General features: G+C 46.4%; 1 protein-coding gene across 9 annotated transcripts in view; it reads right to left on the bottom strand.

Moving 5' to 3' along the window:
- PTPRA (protein tyrosine phosphatase receptor type A) overlaps window positions 1–21,047 on the bottom strand; it is a 177,383-nt gene that overhangs the window by 6,972 nt on the left and 149,364 nt on the right. For all 9 annotated transcript variants that reach the window (XM_032142640.2, XM_032142641.2, XM_058433070.1 and 6 more), the window contains 9 exons: window positions 13,560–13,596; window positions 11,552–11,649; window positions 9,935–10,054; window positions 9,137–9,303; window positions 8,508–8,643; window positions 6,683–6,832; window positions 4,522–4,615; window positions 4,100–4,176; window positions 3,457–3,591 (listed from right to left, as the gene is read on the bottom strand). In XM_032142640.2, coding sequence (XP_031998531.1) covers window positions 3,457–3,591; window positions 4,100–4,176; window positions 4,522–4,615; window positions 6,683–6,832; window positions 8,508–8,643; window positions 9,137–9,303; window positions 9,935–10,054; window positions 11,552–11,649; window positions 13,560–13,596 — 1,014 coding nt within the window. The remainder of the gene's footprint in view (window positions 1–3,456; window positions 3,592–4,099; window positions 4,177–4,521; window positions 4,616–6,682; window positions 6,833–8,507; window positions 8,644–9,136; window positions 9,304–9,934; window positions 10,055–11,551; window positions 11,650–13,559; window positions 13,597–21,047) is intronic.

Raw genomic sequence — 21,047 nt, 5'->3', positions numbered from 1 at the left:
AGAAGTGAAACAGGGAAGGTTTTCTGTCTTTTCTCCTACTTTGTCTTTCCACCAGACAGCATGAAGTCTCTTATGTCTTATGTCTCTTATGAGGTCTAAGGCTGACATAGTGATGGGGACACACAGCTTTGTGGAGACTAATGCTATCATGTTTCACTATGCTTTAGAGAAGCAGGATGAAGCCTAGGGTTGGGCTGACCCAGCAGGGGAGTTCCTGGCACCGCTCTATCTGCCCAGGCTGATGATGGTCCAAGCTGCAGCTGCTGCGGGAACCCAGGCATCCTGGTAGACCTTTTTGATTAAAATAGAGCAGAAGGAGGCCAGGCGCAATGGCTCATGCCTGTAATCTTAGCACTCTGGGAGGCTAAGGCGGGCGGATCACTTGGGGTCAGGAGTTTGACACCAGCATGGCCAACATGATGAAACCCTGTTTCTACAATGAAAATTAGCTGGGCATGGTAGTGCATGCCTGTAATCCCAGCTACTCGGGAGGCTGAGGTGGGAGAATCACTTGAACCCTGGAGGCGGAGGTTGCAGCGAGCTGAGATTGTGCCACTGCACTCCAGTCTGGCGGACAGAGTGAGACTCCATCTCAAAAAAAAAAAAAAAAAAAAAAAAAAAGCAGAAGGAGATAATTAATTTTTAATTCCTTCGAGATTTTAATTTGTAAGTACAGAATTTATATTTTGGGATCAGATTTTTTTCTCTGGGAACTTAATATTGTAGGTGAGGATGGTAGTGTCACTGTATAAATGTAGGCACCTTTCATTGCATCATTTAGGCTTATTGCATTAATTATCTCTGGGAGCTACACTTGACAACATGAATGGAACAGAAAGCGAACTTGGGGGCCAGTGAGGCCTTGTAAAGAACATCACTAATATCCTGTTCCAGTCCACTCAGAAGCTCTGAGGGCAAGCACTACTGTCTGCTTCACTGGCCCTAGGAAGACAGAGCACAAGGTACAGCAGAAGGTAGAGGAAGAGGCCTCACTCAACAGGTAGGAGAATTTGTGTGCGCACGACTCTTCTCCCCACTGCCACACACATGAAATGCTTCCTGCCCCCCTGCCCTTTATTCTCACTAGGTCCTTTCCAAGGATGGAAGAGCCTGCATCTGACTGGACAGAGGCGGAGATGTTCAGTGGGCCACATTTTATCACAGGGCAGTGGGCCGAGATGGTCCTTGTGCTCGTGGTTCCAGCTCTTCGGCCTGCTCTTTGGTCCTGCCCATCACAGATCTGGAGGGCAGGGGTGCAGAAGGAACCACAGGTAGGGCCCTGGTCTGATCTGCAGGTTCCATCACGACTGATCAGAGAGGGCAGGGAACAGGCACCTAGCTCCTGAGAACACAGTGGCTCATTTCCTAAACGGCTTTTGTTACTCAGGTGTGTGCTTCCTTGAGTGCAAAGCCAAGCACCTTAACCAAACCTCCCACCTCATCAGTATTGTTATTAATGATGATGAAGACGCTGGGTGTGGTGGCTCATGCCTGTAATCCCAGCACTTTGGGAGGCTGAGTCAGGCAGATAACCTGAGGTCAGGAGTTTGAGATAAGCCTGGCCAACATGGTGAAACCCCGTGCCTACAAAAATTAGCCGGGCATGATGGTGGGTGTCTTTAATCCCAGCTACTAGGGAGGCTGTGGCAGGAGAATTGCCAGAACCTGGGAGGCAGAGGTTGCAATGAGCCCGTATTGTGCCACTGCACTCCAGCCTGTGTGACAGAGTGAGAATCCGTCTCAAAAAAAAAAAAAAAAAAAAAATGATGATGAAGACCTACAAAGTATGTATGTCTGTTGATTAGGTACATGACACAAGTCTAGGAAGAATAGCTAATGAGTTAAATGACTGATTAAAATTGAAAAAAATGTCAGGCACGGTGGCTCAAACCTGTAATCCTAGCACTTTGGGTCAACTAGGTGGGTGGATCAGTTGAGCCCAGGAGTTCAAGACCAGCCTGGGCAACATGGTGAAACCCTGTCTCTACAAAAAAATACAAAAACTAGCCGGGCGTGGTGGCACGTGCCTTTAGTCCTAGCTACTTGGAGGGCTATGTGGGAGGATCACTTGAACCTGGGAGGTTGAGGCTGCAGTGAGCCAAGATCGTGCCACTGCACTCCAGCCTGGGTGACAAAGTGAGACCCTCTCTCAAACAAACAAACAAACAAACCAAACCAAAAAAAACTCTGATGTAATGAAACATCAGGGTGAGCAAATATGTGTAAAGCCTTGTACCAAAGTTAACTCAAGTACAGATGGGGAACAACTAGTGACTTGGGACAACTAATGTAAAACATACTTTGTATTTTAAATGTTTGACTATAAATTCAATGAGTCATGAGTGGGTGCCATCCTTAATTCCTCCTCACTTCACCCTCTCTGGGACAGCACCCTCTCACCACCCGAGTCCAGGCCACCAGCATTACTGCCACAGCTTCTGCATTTCTAGTGAGTCCTTCTCACTGCTGCCAGACGGATTTTTTAAAAAACACAAATGGGATGTTGTCAAGGGCTCTTCAATTGCTTTAGGAAGACCAAACTCTTCACTGTGGCTTAGAAGGAATTTTCTCACCAGGCCTTGCTAGCTTCTCTCCAGGCCCATTCTCTAGATTCTCATCCCTGCTAAGTGACACTCCAGACATAATGAACCGCTCATTTGCTGCAATGTGCAATCTCAACAGAAATAATTTTTAAAAGAATAAGCATTGTCAGAACACAGACTGGGTCCCCCCGTAATGTGGGGGGTGAGGGACATATCCCTGAGATTGAATGTGCTTAGTAGAGGCCGTATGATTCTGACTCAGGAACAGTATTAGGAGGTTTCCTGTACTGAGAAGAAGTTGACCTAGGCGACTGCTAGGGTCCCTTTTTAGTATGAGTTTCCGGACAACTCTACTTTTTAATAGACCCGAGGGCTTTTTTCTTTAAAAGATTTCCTTATTACTAAATATTAGACTATCAGTTTCTTGTTTGTGTAATTTCTCAAATTCTACTGCTTTATTTTATGTAGTCAGCAATGAGGCAATCCCTTCTTAGGGACACTCATATTGGGTCCACCTCAGAACCCTGACCTAGCTGCCCCGCCTGGGGCACTGGGAAGGAGAGGGTGCCCCACCTGGGGCACTGTGCAAAGGCTAGGCTAGGGGGACTGTATTCAGGAGAAAGTGAAAGGGTGTGAGCTGTCTGGGAATAACATGGAGGCTCAGATCACATTGCTTTTCTAGTCTTGGGAGAAGCGAATGACTGCTTAGACACCAACTGGCTGGGCAATCCTGGAAATGCATATATATTTATATACCTTTAAGTATGTACTTACACTATGCAAATGTACTCTTTGGACCGTATAAATCAAAGACAAGATCCAAACACCTTCCTGCCTTCCCAACGTCCCCATTTACACACACACCTTTTCATGCTGTCTCTGTCTCTCACTGCCCAGGACCTTTTGAGCTCACCTGGCCTCTCTCCTCCAGTTCTGTTAGCATCACGATAGAGCAGGATTTCCACTCCCAGATCATTCGCCAGAAGTCCTCAATTGTGTGGAGAAGAGGGCCCTGGCTGGCAATATAGGAGTCCTTCTGCCGGTAGCCCTGCACAGGCCAGGTTAATTGCAAGGGTGAGATGGTTTAATCAGAGAGGGACTAGTGGAGAAGGTAGGCCACTAGGAAGGGAATGGGGACTGCTTGGAGGCAAACTCAGCCCATACAGAGCTCCCCTGTAACCAAGGATAAAACCCTATCTGACAAGCTGGTTGCTTTCTATAAGACAGGGAAGTGGAACAGGGATTAGAGCTAGGATGAAGAGGGCAGGAATGGGAAAGATCAGAGGGCAGCCAGGTTCCTCTTGGCTGTGGTCTGCTCTGTGAACTTTTTCTTCCAGGTATCATACTGCTGCATGCCATATGTTTTCCCCCACCTTCTGCTCTATGGAGCTGGACAGACCTAATGCACAGGGTGAGTGGGTGGGTGAGTATCAATTCACTATTTGTTGACTGATTCAAACATGATCCTCCCCAACAGGTATGGGAGGGAGGCACTGCAAGTGCTGGCTGAATCTCCATGGGGTGTTGGGGGCTCAGGGGTCACACCCACCACTTACATCAATAAAGGATGCGTTCACATAGTCTGTATTCTCTTCGCCCCGCTTAACTGGAATGATCACTCTGTTGAATTCATCTGTAAGAAGGACAGCGGCTCATGGCTAGCCAATATCATTTGTCCTCTCCCTCTCCTTGCACTGCTCCCACCTCAGGCCCTGGGCAGACAGAATCCCAGCTGGGCAAGGACATGTCTATTCCTAGCTCATTAGGGAGAAAGCCTTTGGCTTTTACATTCTTTTATTTCCGGAAGGCACTAAGGTGCAACAAGAGGCAACGCCATGTTGTTAACTGGGTGCAACAAGAGGCAACGCCATGGTTCTTGTCTACACGCCAATCGTTAACTAGTATCTCAGAAGTGGAAGGGGTGGAGGGAATTGAGGGATGGGGCAATAAGGCTTTGGAGTGGAGGGAGGGCTCTTACATGGAATGATCTGTAAAACACGGTTCTTCTTCATGTTGGCTGGAAGGTTTCCAGTCCGCATCTTGTCATTCTGGATTTTGATTGATGTTAACTTCTGAATTGGGAAGGGGAGGAGAAACACTACTGATCCCAGTAACTGAACTTGACAAGATTATGCCTGTCACTTGGCCTGCACCTCCAGGCCACTCTGGCTCCCTACTGCTCTTCTTACCAGGGCCCTGATCTCTGTTCCCACATGTTCTTGTTGGAACCCTGAAGCCAAGAGACTGTTTGGGAAATGCTACCTTCCAGGCTCCTGTGGACTCTCTTGAGATTCTCCTGGCCTGGAATTTTGTGATCCTGGAGCAGGGGATTCCAGCATCGTAGGAGGGAGTGTGTCCACTCTGCAGTTCCACCCCCAGAGGCTGCCTAAGGCTCTTCAAAAAAACTTATTCAGAATTGCATCCTCCCTTCCCGATTGAGGCTCCTTCTTGACATTTGCTACTCAAAGTGTAGCCCATACACCAGCAGCGTTGGCTTCATCTTATTAGAAATGCAGAATCTCAAGCCGGGCATGGTGGCTCATGCCTGTAATCAGCACTTTGGGAGGCCAAGGTGGGTGATCAACTGAGGTTAGGAGTTTGAGACCCGCATGGCCAACGTGGTGAAACCCTGCCTCTACTAAAAATTAGCCGGGGGTAGTGGCACGTGCCTGTAGACCCAGCTACTTAGGAGGCTGAGACAGAAGAATCCCTTGAACCTGGGAGGCAGAGGTCGCAGTGAGCCGAGATCGCGCCATTGCACCTCAGCCCGCATGACAAGAGTGAAACTCCATCTCCGAAAAAAAGAAATGCAGAATCTCAAGTTCTAACTTGTACCTGCTGAATCAGAACCTATATATATATATATATATATATATATTTTTTTTTTTTTTTTTTTTTTTTTTTTGAGACAGAGTCTTGCTCTGTCACCCACGCTGGAGTGCAGTGGCGCAATCTCAGCTCACTGCAATCTCTGCCTCCTGGGTTCAAGTGATTCTGCTGCCTCAGCCTCCCAAGTAGCTGGGATTACAGGCATGTGCCACCATGCCTGGCTAATTTTTGTACTTTTAGTAGTGATGGGATTTCACTATGTTGGCCAGGCTGGTCTTGAACTCCTGACCTCAGGTGATCTGCCTGACTTGGCTTCCCAAAGTGCTGGGATTACAGGCATGAGCCACCGTGCCTGGCAGAACTCATATCTTGACAGGATCCCAAAGAAATCTGTGCACATGCTATATTTGAGAAGAACTTCTCTAAGTGGTCCTCCCCACCCCAACCCAGAATCTCCTGCTTCTGAGAAAGCACTTTTTTTTCTTTGAGATGGAGTCTCACTCTGTTGCCCAGCCTGGAGTGCAGTGGCATGATTTTAGCTCACTGCAACATCTGCCTTCCGGGTTCAAGCAATTCTCTCGCCTCAGCCTCCCGAGTAGCTGAGACTACAGGCGTGTGCCATCATGCCCGGCTACTTTTTGTATTTTTAGTAGAGACAGGGTTTCACCATATTGGCCAGGCTGGTCTCAAACTCCTGACCTCATGATCCACCTGTCTCAGCCTCCCAAAGTGCTGGGATTACAGGCGTGAGCCACTGTGCCCAGCCTGGGAGAGCACTTTTACTGATGACAGTGTGACATATGCCTTAGGTGTTTTGAGAACCATTGTCTAGTGGCATATAGGAGCTATCAATGATCTAAGGTCCAGAGGCCAAATCTGGCCTGCTGCCTGCAAATAAAGTTTTATAAAACAGCCAAACTCATTATGTTTACCTATTGGTTATGGCTGCCTTTGTGTTACAAAGACAGCACTAAGTAGCTGGATAGAAACCATGTGGCTTGCAAAGCCTAAAATATTTATTATCTGGCTCTTACGGAAAAAATTGCTCTTGCTGTATATCATAATCACCTCGGAGGGCTGGGGGCCTTAAAATACTGTTGCCTGTTTCTCCCTACTCAAACACAACCGAAGTGATTCCAACGTGCAGGATGAGTTGAGAATTACTAGAGTACGAGGAAAGGACCACCTCCTTAACCAATGGCATGCCTCACAAGGGGATTCATTGTTGGCAAATGCACAGTCAGGCGTCCCATGTTCCCCAGATTACAAGGATCCTTTAATTTGAAGGAGGTTATCCAGCTCCAACTCACCTTAAACTCCTCCTCTAATCCATTGTTGCTGGTCCCTGGGATTTTGTTGTAAATTTTCTGCAGGTGGGTTTCTAGAGAGGTCACTTCCAGTTCTGTATCTCCATAGAGATAATGCTCCAGAAGGGCTTGGTATATGAAGACATACTGCATCTGAAACATGAATGACACACAAGTCCTTGGTTACATACAACATAGTTCTCATGCCAGATCACCCACTCCCACCCCCACTTCACTCCAGTCCATTTCTCCTTTGATCCTAGCAGGAATAAAAGGACTCTCTCTTATTATCCCAATTTAGTGAAGTAGGACTTGAAATGCAGAAGTCCCTGTGGGGGTGCTTTACTTGGGAAGAAGGGTCTAGGTCTACCTTGGGGGTGGTGGACGCTTGCAGAGAAGGACAAACTCAATTCCCGCTCATTCTGAGAGTGCAGATTTAATAGTCTGAAGAGGCTGTCAGAAACTGGAGACACCCAAAGCCCGTGATAGTCTGGTCCCTGCCTCCCTCCTGGTGCTATGCCCCAACTGCAGAGCGAATCTCACTGCTGCTCCCAGATGTGGCCGAGCTTCATCATGTCTCTGGGCACTGGCTCTTTGAGCTGCCTGTTCCTTAATCCTTGAAGTCCAGTAACCTGTCATCTGCCTTCCTGACTCTCCCAGGCATGAAACCACAACCTCCTCTGTGCTCAATTTCTTTGAATACATAATTTATAAGAGCCCTTCATCACATGAAAGGGGCTAGCCCCTCCACACCTGTGGGTGTTTCTCGTCAGGTGGGATGAGAGACTGAGGAAAGAAAGACACAGAGACAAGGTATAGAGAAAGAACAGTGGGCCAGGGGACCGGTGCTCAGCATACGGAGGACCTGCACTAGCACTGGTCTCTGAGTTCCATCAGTATTTATTGATCACTATCTCTATCATCTTGGCGAAGGGTGTGTGGCAGGACTATAGAGTAATGGTGGGCAGAGGGTCAGCAGAAAAACATGTGAGCAAAGGACTGTGTCATAAATAAGTTTAAGGAAAGCTGCTGTGCCTTGATGTGCACGTAGGCCAGATTTATGTCTGACTTTACACAAACATCTCAGTGCAGTAAAGAGCAGTATTGCCGCCAGCATGTCTCACCTCCAGCCATAAGGCGGTTTTCTCCTATCTCAGTAAATAGAATGTACGATTGGGTTTTACACCAAGACATTCCATTCCCAGGGATGAGCAGGAGACAAATGCCTTCCTCTTATCTTAACTGCAAAGAGGCCTTCCTTTTTCACTAATTCTCCTCAGTACAGACCCTTTATGGGTGTCGGGCTGGGGGACGGTCAGGTCTTTCCCTTCCCATGAGGCCATATCTCAGGCTGTCTCAGTGGGAAGAAACCGTGGACAACACACAGGCTTTCTTGGGCAGAGGTCCCTGCTGCCTTCCGCAGTGCACTGTGTCCCTGGGTGCTCGAGACTGGAGAATGGCGATGACTTTTACCAAGCATACTGCCTGCAAACACATTTTTAACAAAGCACGTCCTGCACAGCCCTAAATCCATTAAACCTTGAGTCAATACAGCACGTTTCTGCGAGCACAGAGTTGGGGATAGGGTTACAGATTAACAGCATCTCAAGGCAGAAGAATTTTTCTTAGTACAGAACAAAATAGAGTTTCTTGTGTCTTCCTTTTTCTACATAGACACAGTTAACAGTGTGATCTATCTTTCTTTCCCCCACAATCACACTCTATAGTAATCATTTACAATAACCTGCGAGACTGAGTGAATCCTCAATGTGGGCAGATGTTTTAGTCCTGAAACCCCCCACCCTCACCTGACCCACAGATCACTCACATCCGTTTGCACCATCTGGCAGCGCTGTGCCCGGATCCGGCTCACAAAGCCATACACGTCCACCTTCCGTTCTGTATGCATCATGTCCAGCATGGCATCAATGACGACAAAGGTACCTGTACGCCCTACACCTGCACTGTAGCCAGAGAGCACGGGGTTATAGGGATGGCCGGCCTGCCTTGTGGGAGCAGACAGGGAGGGGCAACACAGGTGGGGGCTCTTCCTTCAGGGTCTAAATCCTAATTCTCAATGGGGTAGAAGTGGGACTCTCCAGGAGCCAACAACTCCAGTATGTCCTGAATCCTGACCTCCAGCTATTAGGACCAAGCATTCTGATACTTAGAAGGGTCCAAAGGCTGCAAATATACATGGCCAGCACTTGACCCAGTCTTTTGGCTTCATAGCAGGGTCTCCCAACTCCTAATCTTGGAGGACTGCCCTACCCTCCTTCCTCAAGTCATATTCTCCACCCTGCACTAGAACTTGGAGTCTCTGGCTGTTGTGCTGTTGCTCCAGTAGGTCATCTACTCTGCGCCAGCCTCCTCAGCAAGGGCCCTTGTGCTGTTCCCCTGCTCTGGCCATGGGGGCAAAATGTGGGGGTGGGGGGACAAGGGTCAGGCCACACTGACCTGCAGTGGACCACGATGGCCCCTGCATACTGAGGGTTACAGGCCTTCACCTTCTTGAGGAACTTGAGCATGCCGATCGGGGTAAAAGGCACCCCAAAGTCTGGCCAGCTGGTAAAGTGGAACTGAGTGATGAGGCGCTGTGGCTTTCTGTTGGTCATGTCGCCCACCTGTGAAGTGAGGAGATCCTGTGTGTTGGCCCTGATACCCAAGGGTGGGCAGTACCAGGGGAGGGAAGGTGACAGCTGTGGTTGTCAGTGACAATGGAAAAGTGAGTGTACCCAGGGGAGTTAGTTAACCACAGACACAACGTCCCACAACTAGTCAGTGGCAGGGTCAGAACTAAAATGCAGTGCTCCCAGCTAAGTCCTCTTTTTGCAGTACCACACTGCCCCTTGGCTGAAGGTGACCTTTGCTCAGGTCTCCAGGGTCGCCTGGAGGGCCAGGGTCAGGCGCATCACATCCTTGACGTCAGGAGTCTTTGGAGTAGGAAAGGAGGAGAAAGGTGAGTCAAGCACCTAGGAGACTGCACTGCCTCCTCATGCTCCCTTTCCACAGTGCTTGGTCATATCTAAATGATCAGACTTCATCTCAACAGGTAATTTTTCACCAGTCATGAAAATACTGCTCCTTTAGCTTTGACAGACAAGTTCCCCTGAGCCCAGATCTCTGGTTTCAGAATTCACATACTGCATACTCAACTCCTGACCACCCTGAGTACAGGGGGATGATCCAGCCTGTTCCCTCTTAGTGGTCAGCAGATCCAACATAAGAACAGAGAAAGGACAGAGGAGACAGTACCTGCTGGATGCAGAACTTCCGTACTGTGTAGTCCACCAGGACAGTCACATCCTCTACAGACACCCGAATATTCCCATAGGTCCAGCAGCCTTGGTCTGGCCAGTACTGGGCGCACTTGCACTGGAAAGAAAAAGACATACATTCCCTGACCTTAGACCTCCTGCCCATGGCAGATGCAAAGGGCCTGGAAGGAAGAGCCTACAAAGCCCAGATTAAAGTCCCCCAGAAGGCCCTTTGACCTATTCTCTATCTCAGTCAGCTGCACACTTACTTATTCAAATTTGCCCTTTTCTTAAGTTCCTTAGCTGCCATCCTATTGAGCACAGTCTCCTAACTTACACACAGCCCTAGCCCCATACTTCTCAATGTTTCCCACTCACACTCCCTTGGTTCAGGGCGAATCTGAAGCCATCTTACCTACAAAATCTGCACTTTCACAACATTTCAGGTCATGCTCTAGGAGAAAGCCTGTTTGAACCCCTCGAACCAGCAGCCTGCTATGAGGGGGCCACCAGGGTGGACTGATGCAGACTGTAAACCTGCCATGGGAGGCCTAGAGCTTTTTCTGTTGCCTGAGCTTTGGATAGCTTCCAAGAGCAAGAGGTTTGGTCGGAGGAAACTAACCTAAAGCCCAGCCCTAGCACTGTCTTCCCATGCCACTGTGGAGCTGTTGATCATGACACCCGATATCCTAGGATCAAGGTGACTCAAGGGCCATCCTTGAGAAAGACGGTAACAAATAGGTATTCCTCTCTGGGGCTCGACCCCAGGACTCAGGATTGGCTCTGGCTGTGGCCCAGTGATGGAGCTGATTAGGCCAGGCATGCACTTGGTAGCCACAAAAGGAAAAGGACCAGTTAGAAGGCTGCCTCCAGGATCAGGCCAAGGCCTCAAATTCCCTTTGGCTTGCAGGGTCTCAGTTCATAAAGCTCCCCCTGCTGATCCAGGATATACCAAAGGCCTCAGCAGGTGGGGCAGAAAACCACGGAAATAAGGGACTAGAGAAGCCAGGGGAAAAAAGCCCTTCCGTGGGCCAGGCGCGGTGGCTCATGCCTATAATCCCAGCATTCTGGGAGGCCGAGGTGGGTGGGTCACGAGGTCAGGAGATCGAAACCACCCTGCCTAACACAGTGAAACCCCGTCTCTACTAAAAAAATACAAAAAATTAGCTGGGCGTGGTGGTGGGCGGTACTCGGGAGGCTGAGGCAGGAGAATGGCGTGAACCCGGGAGGCGGAGCTTGCAGTGAGCTGAGACAGCACCACCACCCTTCAGCCTGGGCGACAGAGAGAGACTCCGTCTCAAAAAACAAAACAACAACAACAAAAAAAACCCCTCTGTGGCTTTTCCTTAGCTGATGGCCCAAGTCATGTCTCTTTCAGGCTGTTCTGGAACCAGGGTGAGTTGTTTGACTACTAAATACAGGGAATGTGGTTTAGGCACACACCTGAGGTTCATCTGGGGCTTCCAGGCCATAGCAAAGTCTGGTAGACTTCAGCCTGTGTCTTTCTGGATGAACTACTGGTACAGCACCCACAAAGGGTAGACAGCCAGGCTTAAACTCAGAGCTTATATGCAGAGTGATCCCTCTGCTGTTCACACCCAATTTCTCCACTTACCTCCTTTCTCTCCTTCAGGTTGGTAACCATGACGATGGTGGCTGTGTTTTGTTCCCAGATCATCCGCCAGAAATCATTCACCGTTTCTTCTTTTGGTCCTAAAGTAGCCAACAGCAAAAATGAAGAGAATATACACCAAGAAGAAAGATTCTGGGAGGCTGGGAACATCCATTTCTGACTTTTGGAAGCTTGTGCCCAAATGTCCCCAGCTAAATATCTAACCCATGTATCCATCCACCCCGTTACTAATTGAGTATTTTCCATGTTTCTACCATGTATGTGCCAGGCACTTCACTAGGATGGGGCTGGGTGGAAGGCGGTCAAAATATAAACAGAACACGAATGATGTCTCCTAAGGATATTACAGTTGGGAATTAGAAATCATGACTGCTCACAGAATACCTACATTATGGACCTGACAGTGAGCTAAGTGCTTCATATGGCATTTACTCCTTCCTATTATGCTCTGAGGTGGGTGTCATCAGTCCCAGAAAGGTTGGATGACTCGTTCAGGCTACCTCCCATATAACCTTTTTCAGAAAGTCACTAGAAAATTCTAAACAAAATGAGAGGCAAACAGAGGAAAACAAATGAGATCCAACACAGCAGAGAGGCTAATGGAATCCCCAGGGTACTGGTCTTAGAATGATAACTCTGCCAGAGGATAGAGTGCAACCAATCCACAGTGCAACTGAAGAAAGAAGATTCTAGAAGGATCCCAAGATAAAAAAATTAAACCTCATGTATCTAAAGGTACTGAGAGAAGATATATACTTCTGGTAAAGAGTTTGGGAGGAAAATCAGTGGTAGGTATATAAAAAACACAATGACTAAAAAAAAGGGGGGAAAAACTATACAAAACATAATACTGTGTGTTTCGGCTGTGAATATTTGTAAACTCATAATAATAATAAATATTACCTGAACCCCAAATTGTGATTTGACTCTTCTGGGAGAATGGGGAGGATATGTGGGTACATGTCTGTCTGACTGAGGGGGAGGTGCTCTGTAAGGGGATCAGATGATGTCATCTACCATAAGAAGCCAATAGATAAAAATGGTTGCCCCAGGGGCATTAGACTAAAAAAGTGAAAAGAAAAGGGAGGAGAACTTTGTTTTTGTAAATCTTGTAGTCCCTAATGACTCTTTTTCTTGAGACAAAGTCTCACTCTGTCACCCAGGCTGGAGTATAGTAGTGCGACCTCGGCTCACTGAAACCTCTGGCTCCCGGGTTCAAGTGATTCTTGTGCCTCAGCCTCCCAAGCAGTTGTGATCACCGGTGCGAGCCACCATGCCTGGATAATTTTTAGTAGAGATGGGGTTTCACTATGTTGCCCAGGCTGATCTTGAACTCCTGGGCTCAAACGATCCTCCTGTCTTGGCCTCCCAAAGTGTTAGGATTACAGGCATGAGCCACCCTGCCCGGCCTCAATTACTTTTTAATGCTGCAAACATCCAGATATTTTTGCTAGGGTTCAAAGAGTGAAGACACTTGTTAGAACAGCAGGCCTGGAGATGTGTGTAGAACATATAAAGGACATGGTGCTGAGTCCCTGATCTGAGGATTCCTAGAACACCTATCTGTGAATAATGGTGAGGTTCAGGCCCATGAGCTGGGGGAGAACCAGACTGGACCCCGTGAGGTGGCTGATCCTCTCTGGAAACTGATTCCTAATTCAAACTCTGAGCAGCCTGGCTGGAACCTAAGGTTAACTAGCCCCAAGGACAGAGGGCCTCATTAGACTATGTTTTGTGTACACAGCCTTTTCCAGTCTTTTTAATATACATATACAAAAAGACTTCTTTTAATGGATCCTTGGATACTGTCATCAAGATGAAGGCTGTTAGCTGTAAACCTGTATGATGGATTACAATTCTTTCAGGTGGTAAAAATTACAGAAAAGCTATACAGCATTCTGGTTAATCCACTCAGCATTTGGGAGAAAAAACCCAAACCCATTATGGGATCATGGTTAAATCTAAGAGTAAAAAGTTGTCATTACTTTACCTTGTGCAGCAATGAATTTGTTCTTTTCTTGGTAGCCCTGGGGTGTGGGGAAGGAAAGAAAAAGAAAGAGAAAACCAAAAATGAATAGAAATGAAATTCTCCAGTCTGACTCCAACCAGTTAACAAAACCTGAAAAGGTGCAGGTACTTAATGAGGATTTCCAGTCTAGATATTCACAAGGGATTAGCTTTAGAGCTAGGAATTAGAGATTACAAAACTCAAATAGTCTAGGTAGTCTTCTCAAATTGAATTATTAATAAATACTAGAATAAGAAATTCAGGCCAGGCATGGTAGCTCACACCTGTAATCCCAGAACTTTGGGAAGCTGAGATGGGCGGATCATCTGAGGTCAGGAGTTCGAAAGCAGCCTGGCCAACATGGTGAAACTCTGTCTCTACTAAAATACAAAAATTAGCCGGGTGTGGTGGTGCACTCCTGTAATTCCAGCTACTAGGGTGGCTGAGGCAAGAGAATTGCTTGAACCTGGGAGGCGGAGGTTGCACTGAGCCAAGATTGCGCCACTGCACTCCAGCCTTGGTGACAGAGCAAGACTCCATCTCAAAAAAAAAAAAAAGTAAGAAAAAAGAAATCCAAATACTGACTCCTAGATTAGACTATGTTTCTGATGCTTTATCAGCAGCTAACAATGTAGATTTCAGTGTTAACAGGTTAAGAACCCACCAGGGGGAAAGCATATGTGGTGGTTCCAGGGATGAAGATGGGTTCACTCTGGGAAAGACAACAGGTTATTTTCTCAAGGATGCTTTACCCAGGTGCGAAATCTTTCTGGGAATAGCCTGTGAGTGTGGTGAAGTAGCTCCCAGTGTTTAACAAGAGGCTTGTCCATCACAGGCAGTGGGAGACAAAAGCAAGGGAGCCTGGGGAGCCGCTCAACAGATAAGGAGCCTCGGAAAAACTAACAACTGGCCGCAGCTTTCTTTTTCAGTCTTTATTGCTCTAGTTATACATCTTTTCAACGTCATTGTTTAAATGTATGTTCAATTCAGAAGTTCTAGGTAACAGAAAGCCACATGATTTAAGGATTGTGAATCACCCATTTCCTTTCTCAGACAGCAATAAGGTGAGTAACAAGGGAGGCAGCTTCAGGGATGGGACACCATGTCACACTAACACCAGGGTGGCAATGTGAAGTACAAGGCTGCAAGGCAGTGGCCAAATATAAGAAGGGGCCTAAATCTGAGGAGCCACTTTCTTTTTTTTTTTGAGACGGAGTCTTGCTCTGTCACCCAGGCTGGAGTGCAGTGGTGCGATCTTGGCTCACGGCAACTTCCCGCTCCCGGGTTCAAGTGATTCTCCTGCCTCAGCTTCCCAAGGAGCTGGGATCACAAGCATGAGCCATCACGGCCGGCTAATTTTTGTATTTTTACACAAATTAGAGACGGTGTTTCACCACGTTGGCCAGGCTGATCTTGAATTCCTGACCTCAGATGATCCGCCCACCTTGGCTTCCCAAAGTGCTGGGATTACAGGTGTGAGCTACCATGCCTGGTCTGAGGAGCCACTTTCAATTTCAGTTCAAACAAGGGCAGGGCAGGGTTGCTGCCCAACACAGAAGGAGAAAGCTTTAGGCCTCAGAGATGGATATGTTTAGTCAGCAACAAAAGACTTGTTAAAGTTTTCCTTGAGAAGAGCAATTTAAGTTTCAATAAATGTTTTTATTTATTAGAGAATGGAAATGGAAATAGCCTTAATTCTGGATGTTAAATTCTGCTTATAGTACTAAACTAAACTAAACTTATAATTAAAACCGAGAAGTCCTTAAGAATATGTTAAGTACATCATATTCCTGCTCCATGAGGAGTCACTGCTAAATTCTCATTGCAGCATGTGGGCCCTGAACAGCCCGAACACCTGGTCGGAAGGCCCAGCCCCAAAGTGCTTCCTGCCCCGTCTTACCAGGAGTGCGCCATATGCCTTCCTGAAAACATGTCTGTACAGTGATGTGGCAGCACTGCTTAACTAATACAGAGTAATGAGAACGAGGCAAAGCCACTGATCTTGTGTTCTGTTCAAGGGAAAGATGAAGTGTGGCTCCCTGGCTCCTGAGATGTCTCTAGATTCTGAAAGCTGAATCTCAGTGGGCTCTAGGTGGTAGCTACATTCCTACCAGTAAAAAGAAACACGTCTAAAGATCCTATATATTCTAAGCTGGGCGCGGTGGCTCAATGCCTCTAATCCCAACACTTTGGGAGGTCGACGTGGGCAGATCACCTGAGGTAGGGAGTTTGAGGCCAGCATGACCAACATGGAGAAACCCCATCTCTACTAAAAATACAAAATTAGCAGGGTGTGGTGGTGCATGCCTGTAATCTCAGCTACTGGGGAGGCTGAGGCAGGAGAATTGCTTGAACCCCGGATGCAGAGGTTGCAGTGAGATCGTGCCATTGCACTCCAGCCTGGGCAACAAGAGTGAAATTCCTCTCAAAAAAAAAAAAATCCTATATATTCTTAGACATCTAAAAATGAGTAAGGAAACTGGTTTCTCCTAAGGCTCTAGGCTGGAATCCCAACTGCCAACTGTGCCATTGCCTCTGTTTCACCTCCTCCTGTGAACAGTGTTAGGTTAGCTGACCTATGTGTTTCCCAAACTACAGACCCCACTTTCCTATGCCTTTCACCACTACTCCATGGTGCCTAGTTCCCTTCAAGATCCATGTGTGTGGTCTTAGTTCTCTATGCAAAAAGTTAAGTGATGGCCAGGGGGGTGAGAATGGAGATTAATTGTATTTAGACACTGAAGTTCTTTTTGGGGTGAGCAATGTGTTCTAAAACTAAGGGGGCAACAGCTAGAGTGTAAGGTTCTTCTTTTGAGGGGATGACAATGTTCTAAAATTGGTGATGGGCTGCATTTCTCTGTGAATATACTAAAAAAACACTGAATTGTAAACTCTGAGTGAAATACATGGTATTTGAATTACATCTCAATAAAGTTGTTAGAAAATGTTCTAAGACATTTATGGTGATGGCTGCATAACTTGGTAAACTTACCAAAAAATCACTGAATTCTCACTTAAAATGCGTGAATTTTATGTTATATATATTATACATCAATAAAGTTAGGGGAAAAAAAGGGTTTGATAAGTGTTAACTAACAGCCCACAAAAAGGATGCAACAAATGGCCTCTGAATTTGCTTCGGCAAAGGATGCTGCCCTATACACTAAGTCCAAAGAAAATCTGTTTCTCTTTCTCACTGATCTCTAATCTGCACATAACTCTCTTCACTGCCAAACCCTTCCTGAGCCATGCTTTACTCTTTGCCTTCTCAGATGCTCTCTTCTCTTGGTCTCCTTCCATCTCACCCATGGGCACCCGTTCAATGTGCCTGGCAGGGGCTGTGGGTCCAAGGGCTCTGTTCTTGGCCCACTCCTTTCTTTATTACTTCCAAGTCCACAGCTCTAGATATGACCAACTGTATGCTGGATACATCTACATGGATATATCACCCTCCACTCTCTCATATATAAATCAACCACCAATTCCTGCTAAATTCTACCTCTACGTAGTTTTCACTTTGTTGCCGCTTCCTCATCAACCCTCATCATTTGTGACCTACCTGCTACTGCAATAGCCCCCAATTGGCCCCTCCTAAATCCATGGTGTACATGATAGCCCCAGTGATCAATATGTAAATGTGGCCACACTACTCCTTGCCTTGAACACTTTTCAATGGTACCCCACGGCCTAGATAAATTCATCAAAACCCCTCAGCTGTACTGAAAACTGGCAGACACTATAAGGTGGTTCACTTAGTACCCACTCCTGCTCCCTTCTAGCTTGACTATCTTACAGCTAAATTTCCCAGACTCCCTAGCAGCTCAGCAATCCACGAGACCTAGCTTCTTCTTAGCAGATGCTCCCACACAAGACTTGGGGTAGAAATGAGCAACATGAGATAACGACTGTGCTAGAAATCTGGTCTTTGGGCAAGCATGGTAGTAGAAGCATCCAGTTCTTCTGCAGCACTGTGCAGAGGTTTCACTACGACAGTCACATGCTGCATACATCTATAGCTGCTCTGCTCTTTGCTGAGCAGCATCTGAGTTTGGCTCACTGGCCCTTCCACAGGTTTTGTTAAGGTACCCAGTATCTTATAATAAACTCCTTTCTGCTTAAAAGAGTGGATGAAAAGTACACTCTGTAGTCTGCAAGTAAGAACCCCAATGGACACACGTGACATCCACTACCTTTCAAGATCAAGTTTCATCTCCCACCACTTCCCATCTTATACCTTATAACCTAAGACTGCTGTTTCTAGTCTCTGTGACTTTGCTCATGTTTCTCCTTTGCTTTGAAGTTTCTGCCCAACTTTCTTCTCCTGAACTTTGACTCACTCTTTAATAATGAGCTCTACTGGGTTACCAGGCTGGGCTGAATGTTTTTTCTTTTTTCTCTGAACTCCACAGAACTGGCAATACCTCTTTTGCACACGTAGCACATTACAGGAAACAACCTAACTACCTGTGTAGTATATGAGGGATTACATCTTACCTCTGTAACCTTTAAGCCTATCCACAGTGCTTGGCACACAGCAGGTGCTCAAAAAATGTTGACTGAGTTTAATAAACTGTGAAAGCCAAATCTTTAATCCCTGCTTCCCACTTATGGTTAACCACAGGTTCTTCCCTGCTTTTGTTCCTTCACTGAGTTCATAAGGTCCCCCATTTAACCCTCTTCATCTAAACTCTGCCTACTAATAACTGTCTAATAACCATCAAGGCATTATGGAATGCCCTAGTGTAAGCTCTAAATAAACATGGTCAAGGGATAAGGCTGTTTCTTTCTACTGTGCCATTACCATGAAGAGATCCCCATCTCAGCTGCTTAACAGCCTTAACATACAATTAGTTTTTGTCAGTTTTCACCTTCAATGTGGGAAGGGACCAAACTGGTTATGGTGGCAGATGCTGCTGGTTACTAACTCAAAGACATTCCTCCCTTTCTTCTCTGCAATTAGAGCCACAATTCTGTTTGGACATTAACCTTTCACTGGCTTGGAAGGTGCCCATTCCCCAGGCTCAGATGGGTAAATCATGATCATTCTCAATGTCCTAGCCAGTGATTAGAGAGGGATGTGAACATGTGATCCAATCCTGGCCTGCTGGTCCTGAGGACAGGGTGGTGGGGAGGATTCTGTGAAAAGCCTTGCTCCCTAACAGAGAGAAAAGCATAGGCAGATATGTTCTTTTCTGTGCTGGATGCTGTGTTTATAAGGAATGCTTGGGACTGCTGCAGCCATCTTGTGACCATGAGACTGCTGACAGGGCTAAGGATAACTGAGTAGAAAGATGGAAGCACCTGGGTTTGTAAGGATGTCACTGACCCATGGAATCAGCCAACTCAAGAACTGGTCTCCATTTGCTTTCATATTATATGAGACAAATAAATGTTCCCAGCGGGGCACGGTGGCTCACGCCTGTAATCCCAGCAATTTGGGAGGCAGAGGCAGGTGGATCACTTGAGGCTCAGAGTTCAAGACCAGCCTGGCCAACATAGCGAAACACCGTCTCTACTAAAAATACAAAAAATTAGCTGGGCACATGTCTGTAATCCTGGCTACTCGGGAGGCTAAGGCATGAGAATCGCTTGAGCCCGGGTGGCAGAGGTCATAGTAAGCCAAGATCGTACCAGTGCAATCCAGCCTGGGTGTCGGGGTGAGACTGTCTCCAGAAAAAAAAAAAAATGTTCCCATCTAGACAACTTTTAGTTGAGTATTCTCTTACCTGCAGCTGGACACACTAACTGATCTTGCTCTACTCTTCTGCATAACATTAAAGTCAACCTATTCTACCTAATCTCTTCATCATGATCTTTGATGTAAGTTCTAGGAATTCCTGCTGATTACTAGCCTTTCTCCATTTTCCTTATCGACTGCAACAATTATTTCTCTAGTCAGGGTCCCTTTCCTTAAAACTACAAACATGTAACCATTAACGTTAAACATACATACAGGAACTTCAGCAAATTCACTCCAGTGAGAATGCCCGGACTGCCCCATTTTTGAAGTCCATCTAATAGCCTATTTTTTGGATACAACCTCCTGTTCTTTCATCTTTCTCCTTTTCTTATGCTGTTCTTTCACTTTCTCAAGATCTCCAGTTCCTCAATCCTACCACCTTAGGAATAGTTGTTTATTCCTAACAACTTCCTAATGCTTTTCTTTTCTACTGAAACTGGAGCCCTTGGCTGACTACTTGAACCAGCCACTGACCTTCCCTTTTGTCTGAGTACCACATGTTCTCTACATTTACCACCAATCCCAGGGTGCAGATGAAGAAAAAAAAAGAAAAAAAAAAAATCACACAACTCAGCACCCCCCACCCCCATCAATGACATCCCACTAGACATGCCCTTTGCTTTCTCTCTTCGATACCCTTTTCTCAGGGACCTCAGAAGCTGTTCTAAACTTTCACAGCTCTCATGTCACAGTCCCATCCCATTTGTTCGGTAGACAACCATAACACAGGTGAGTTGCCCCAACTTGCTTTACCCACACCTACGAGTCGTCTCTATCCATTCTGTCCTCTCCTTTATCTTCACTCTCAGAGGAAGAAACAGCCCTTCTTACGTTCACACTAATCTCTCCATCAGTGTTCTTTTTTTTCTTGTGGTAAAATACAACATAAAATTTACGATTTTAGCCATTTTGACTCTTTTCTTTTTTTTGAGACAGTCTCGCCCTGTCGCCCAGGCTGGAGCGCAGTGGCGCCATCTCGGCTCACTGCAATCTCTGCCTCCCAAGTTCAAGCAATTCTCTGCCTCAGTCTCCTGAGTAGCTGGGATTACAGGTGCCTGCCACAACGCCCGGCTAATTTTTGTATTTTTTTTTTTTTTTTTTAGTAGAGACGGGGTTTCACCATCTTGGCCAGGCTGGTCTCAAACTTCTGACCTCAAGTGATCCATCCACATCGGCCTCCCAAAGTGCTGAGATTACAGGTGTGAGCCACTGTGCCCGGCTGATTTTAGCCATTTTAAGTGTACAGTTCTGTAGCATTAAGCATATTCACACTGTCGTGCACCCATCATCACCATCCATCTATAGAACTTTTTCATCTTCCCCAGTTGAAACTCTGTACCCACTCCTCATTCCTCCCTCCCCCAGCAACCACTATTCTACTTTCTGTCCTTATGAATTTGACTACTCTACATATGTATATATAGTTCTATATTCTATACGTAGAATCATATAATATTTGTCCTTTTGTGACTGGCTTATTTCACTTAGCATGATGTCTTCCAGGTTCATCCATGTATGTAGCATGTATTAGAATTTCCTTCCTTTTATTTTAAAGGCTGAATAACATTCCACTGTATGCATGTACCACATTTAATTTATTCACTCATCCGTCAATGGACACTTGGGAGTGCTTCCACCTGGCTTTTATGGCTAATGCTGCTATAAACATGCAAGTGGAAATTTTATCCAGTCTTCTCATGCATCTTGCATCAGGAGTCAGACTTGCTTTT

This window comes from Hylobates moloch, unplaced genomic scaffold (genome assembly GCF_009828535.3).
Source record: "Hylobates moloch isolate HMO894 unplaced genomic scaffold, HMol_V3 SCAFFOLD_21, whole genome shotgun sequence".
NCBI lineage: Eukaryota > Metazoa > Chordata > Mammalia > Primates > Hylobatidae > Hylobates > Hylobates moloch.
Note: the sequence above shows the minus strand (reverse complement) of the source record. Positions and strands in the feature narration are given on the sequence as shown.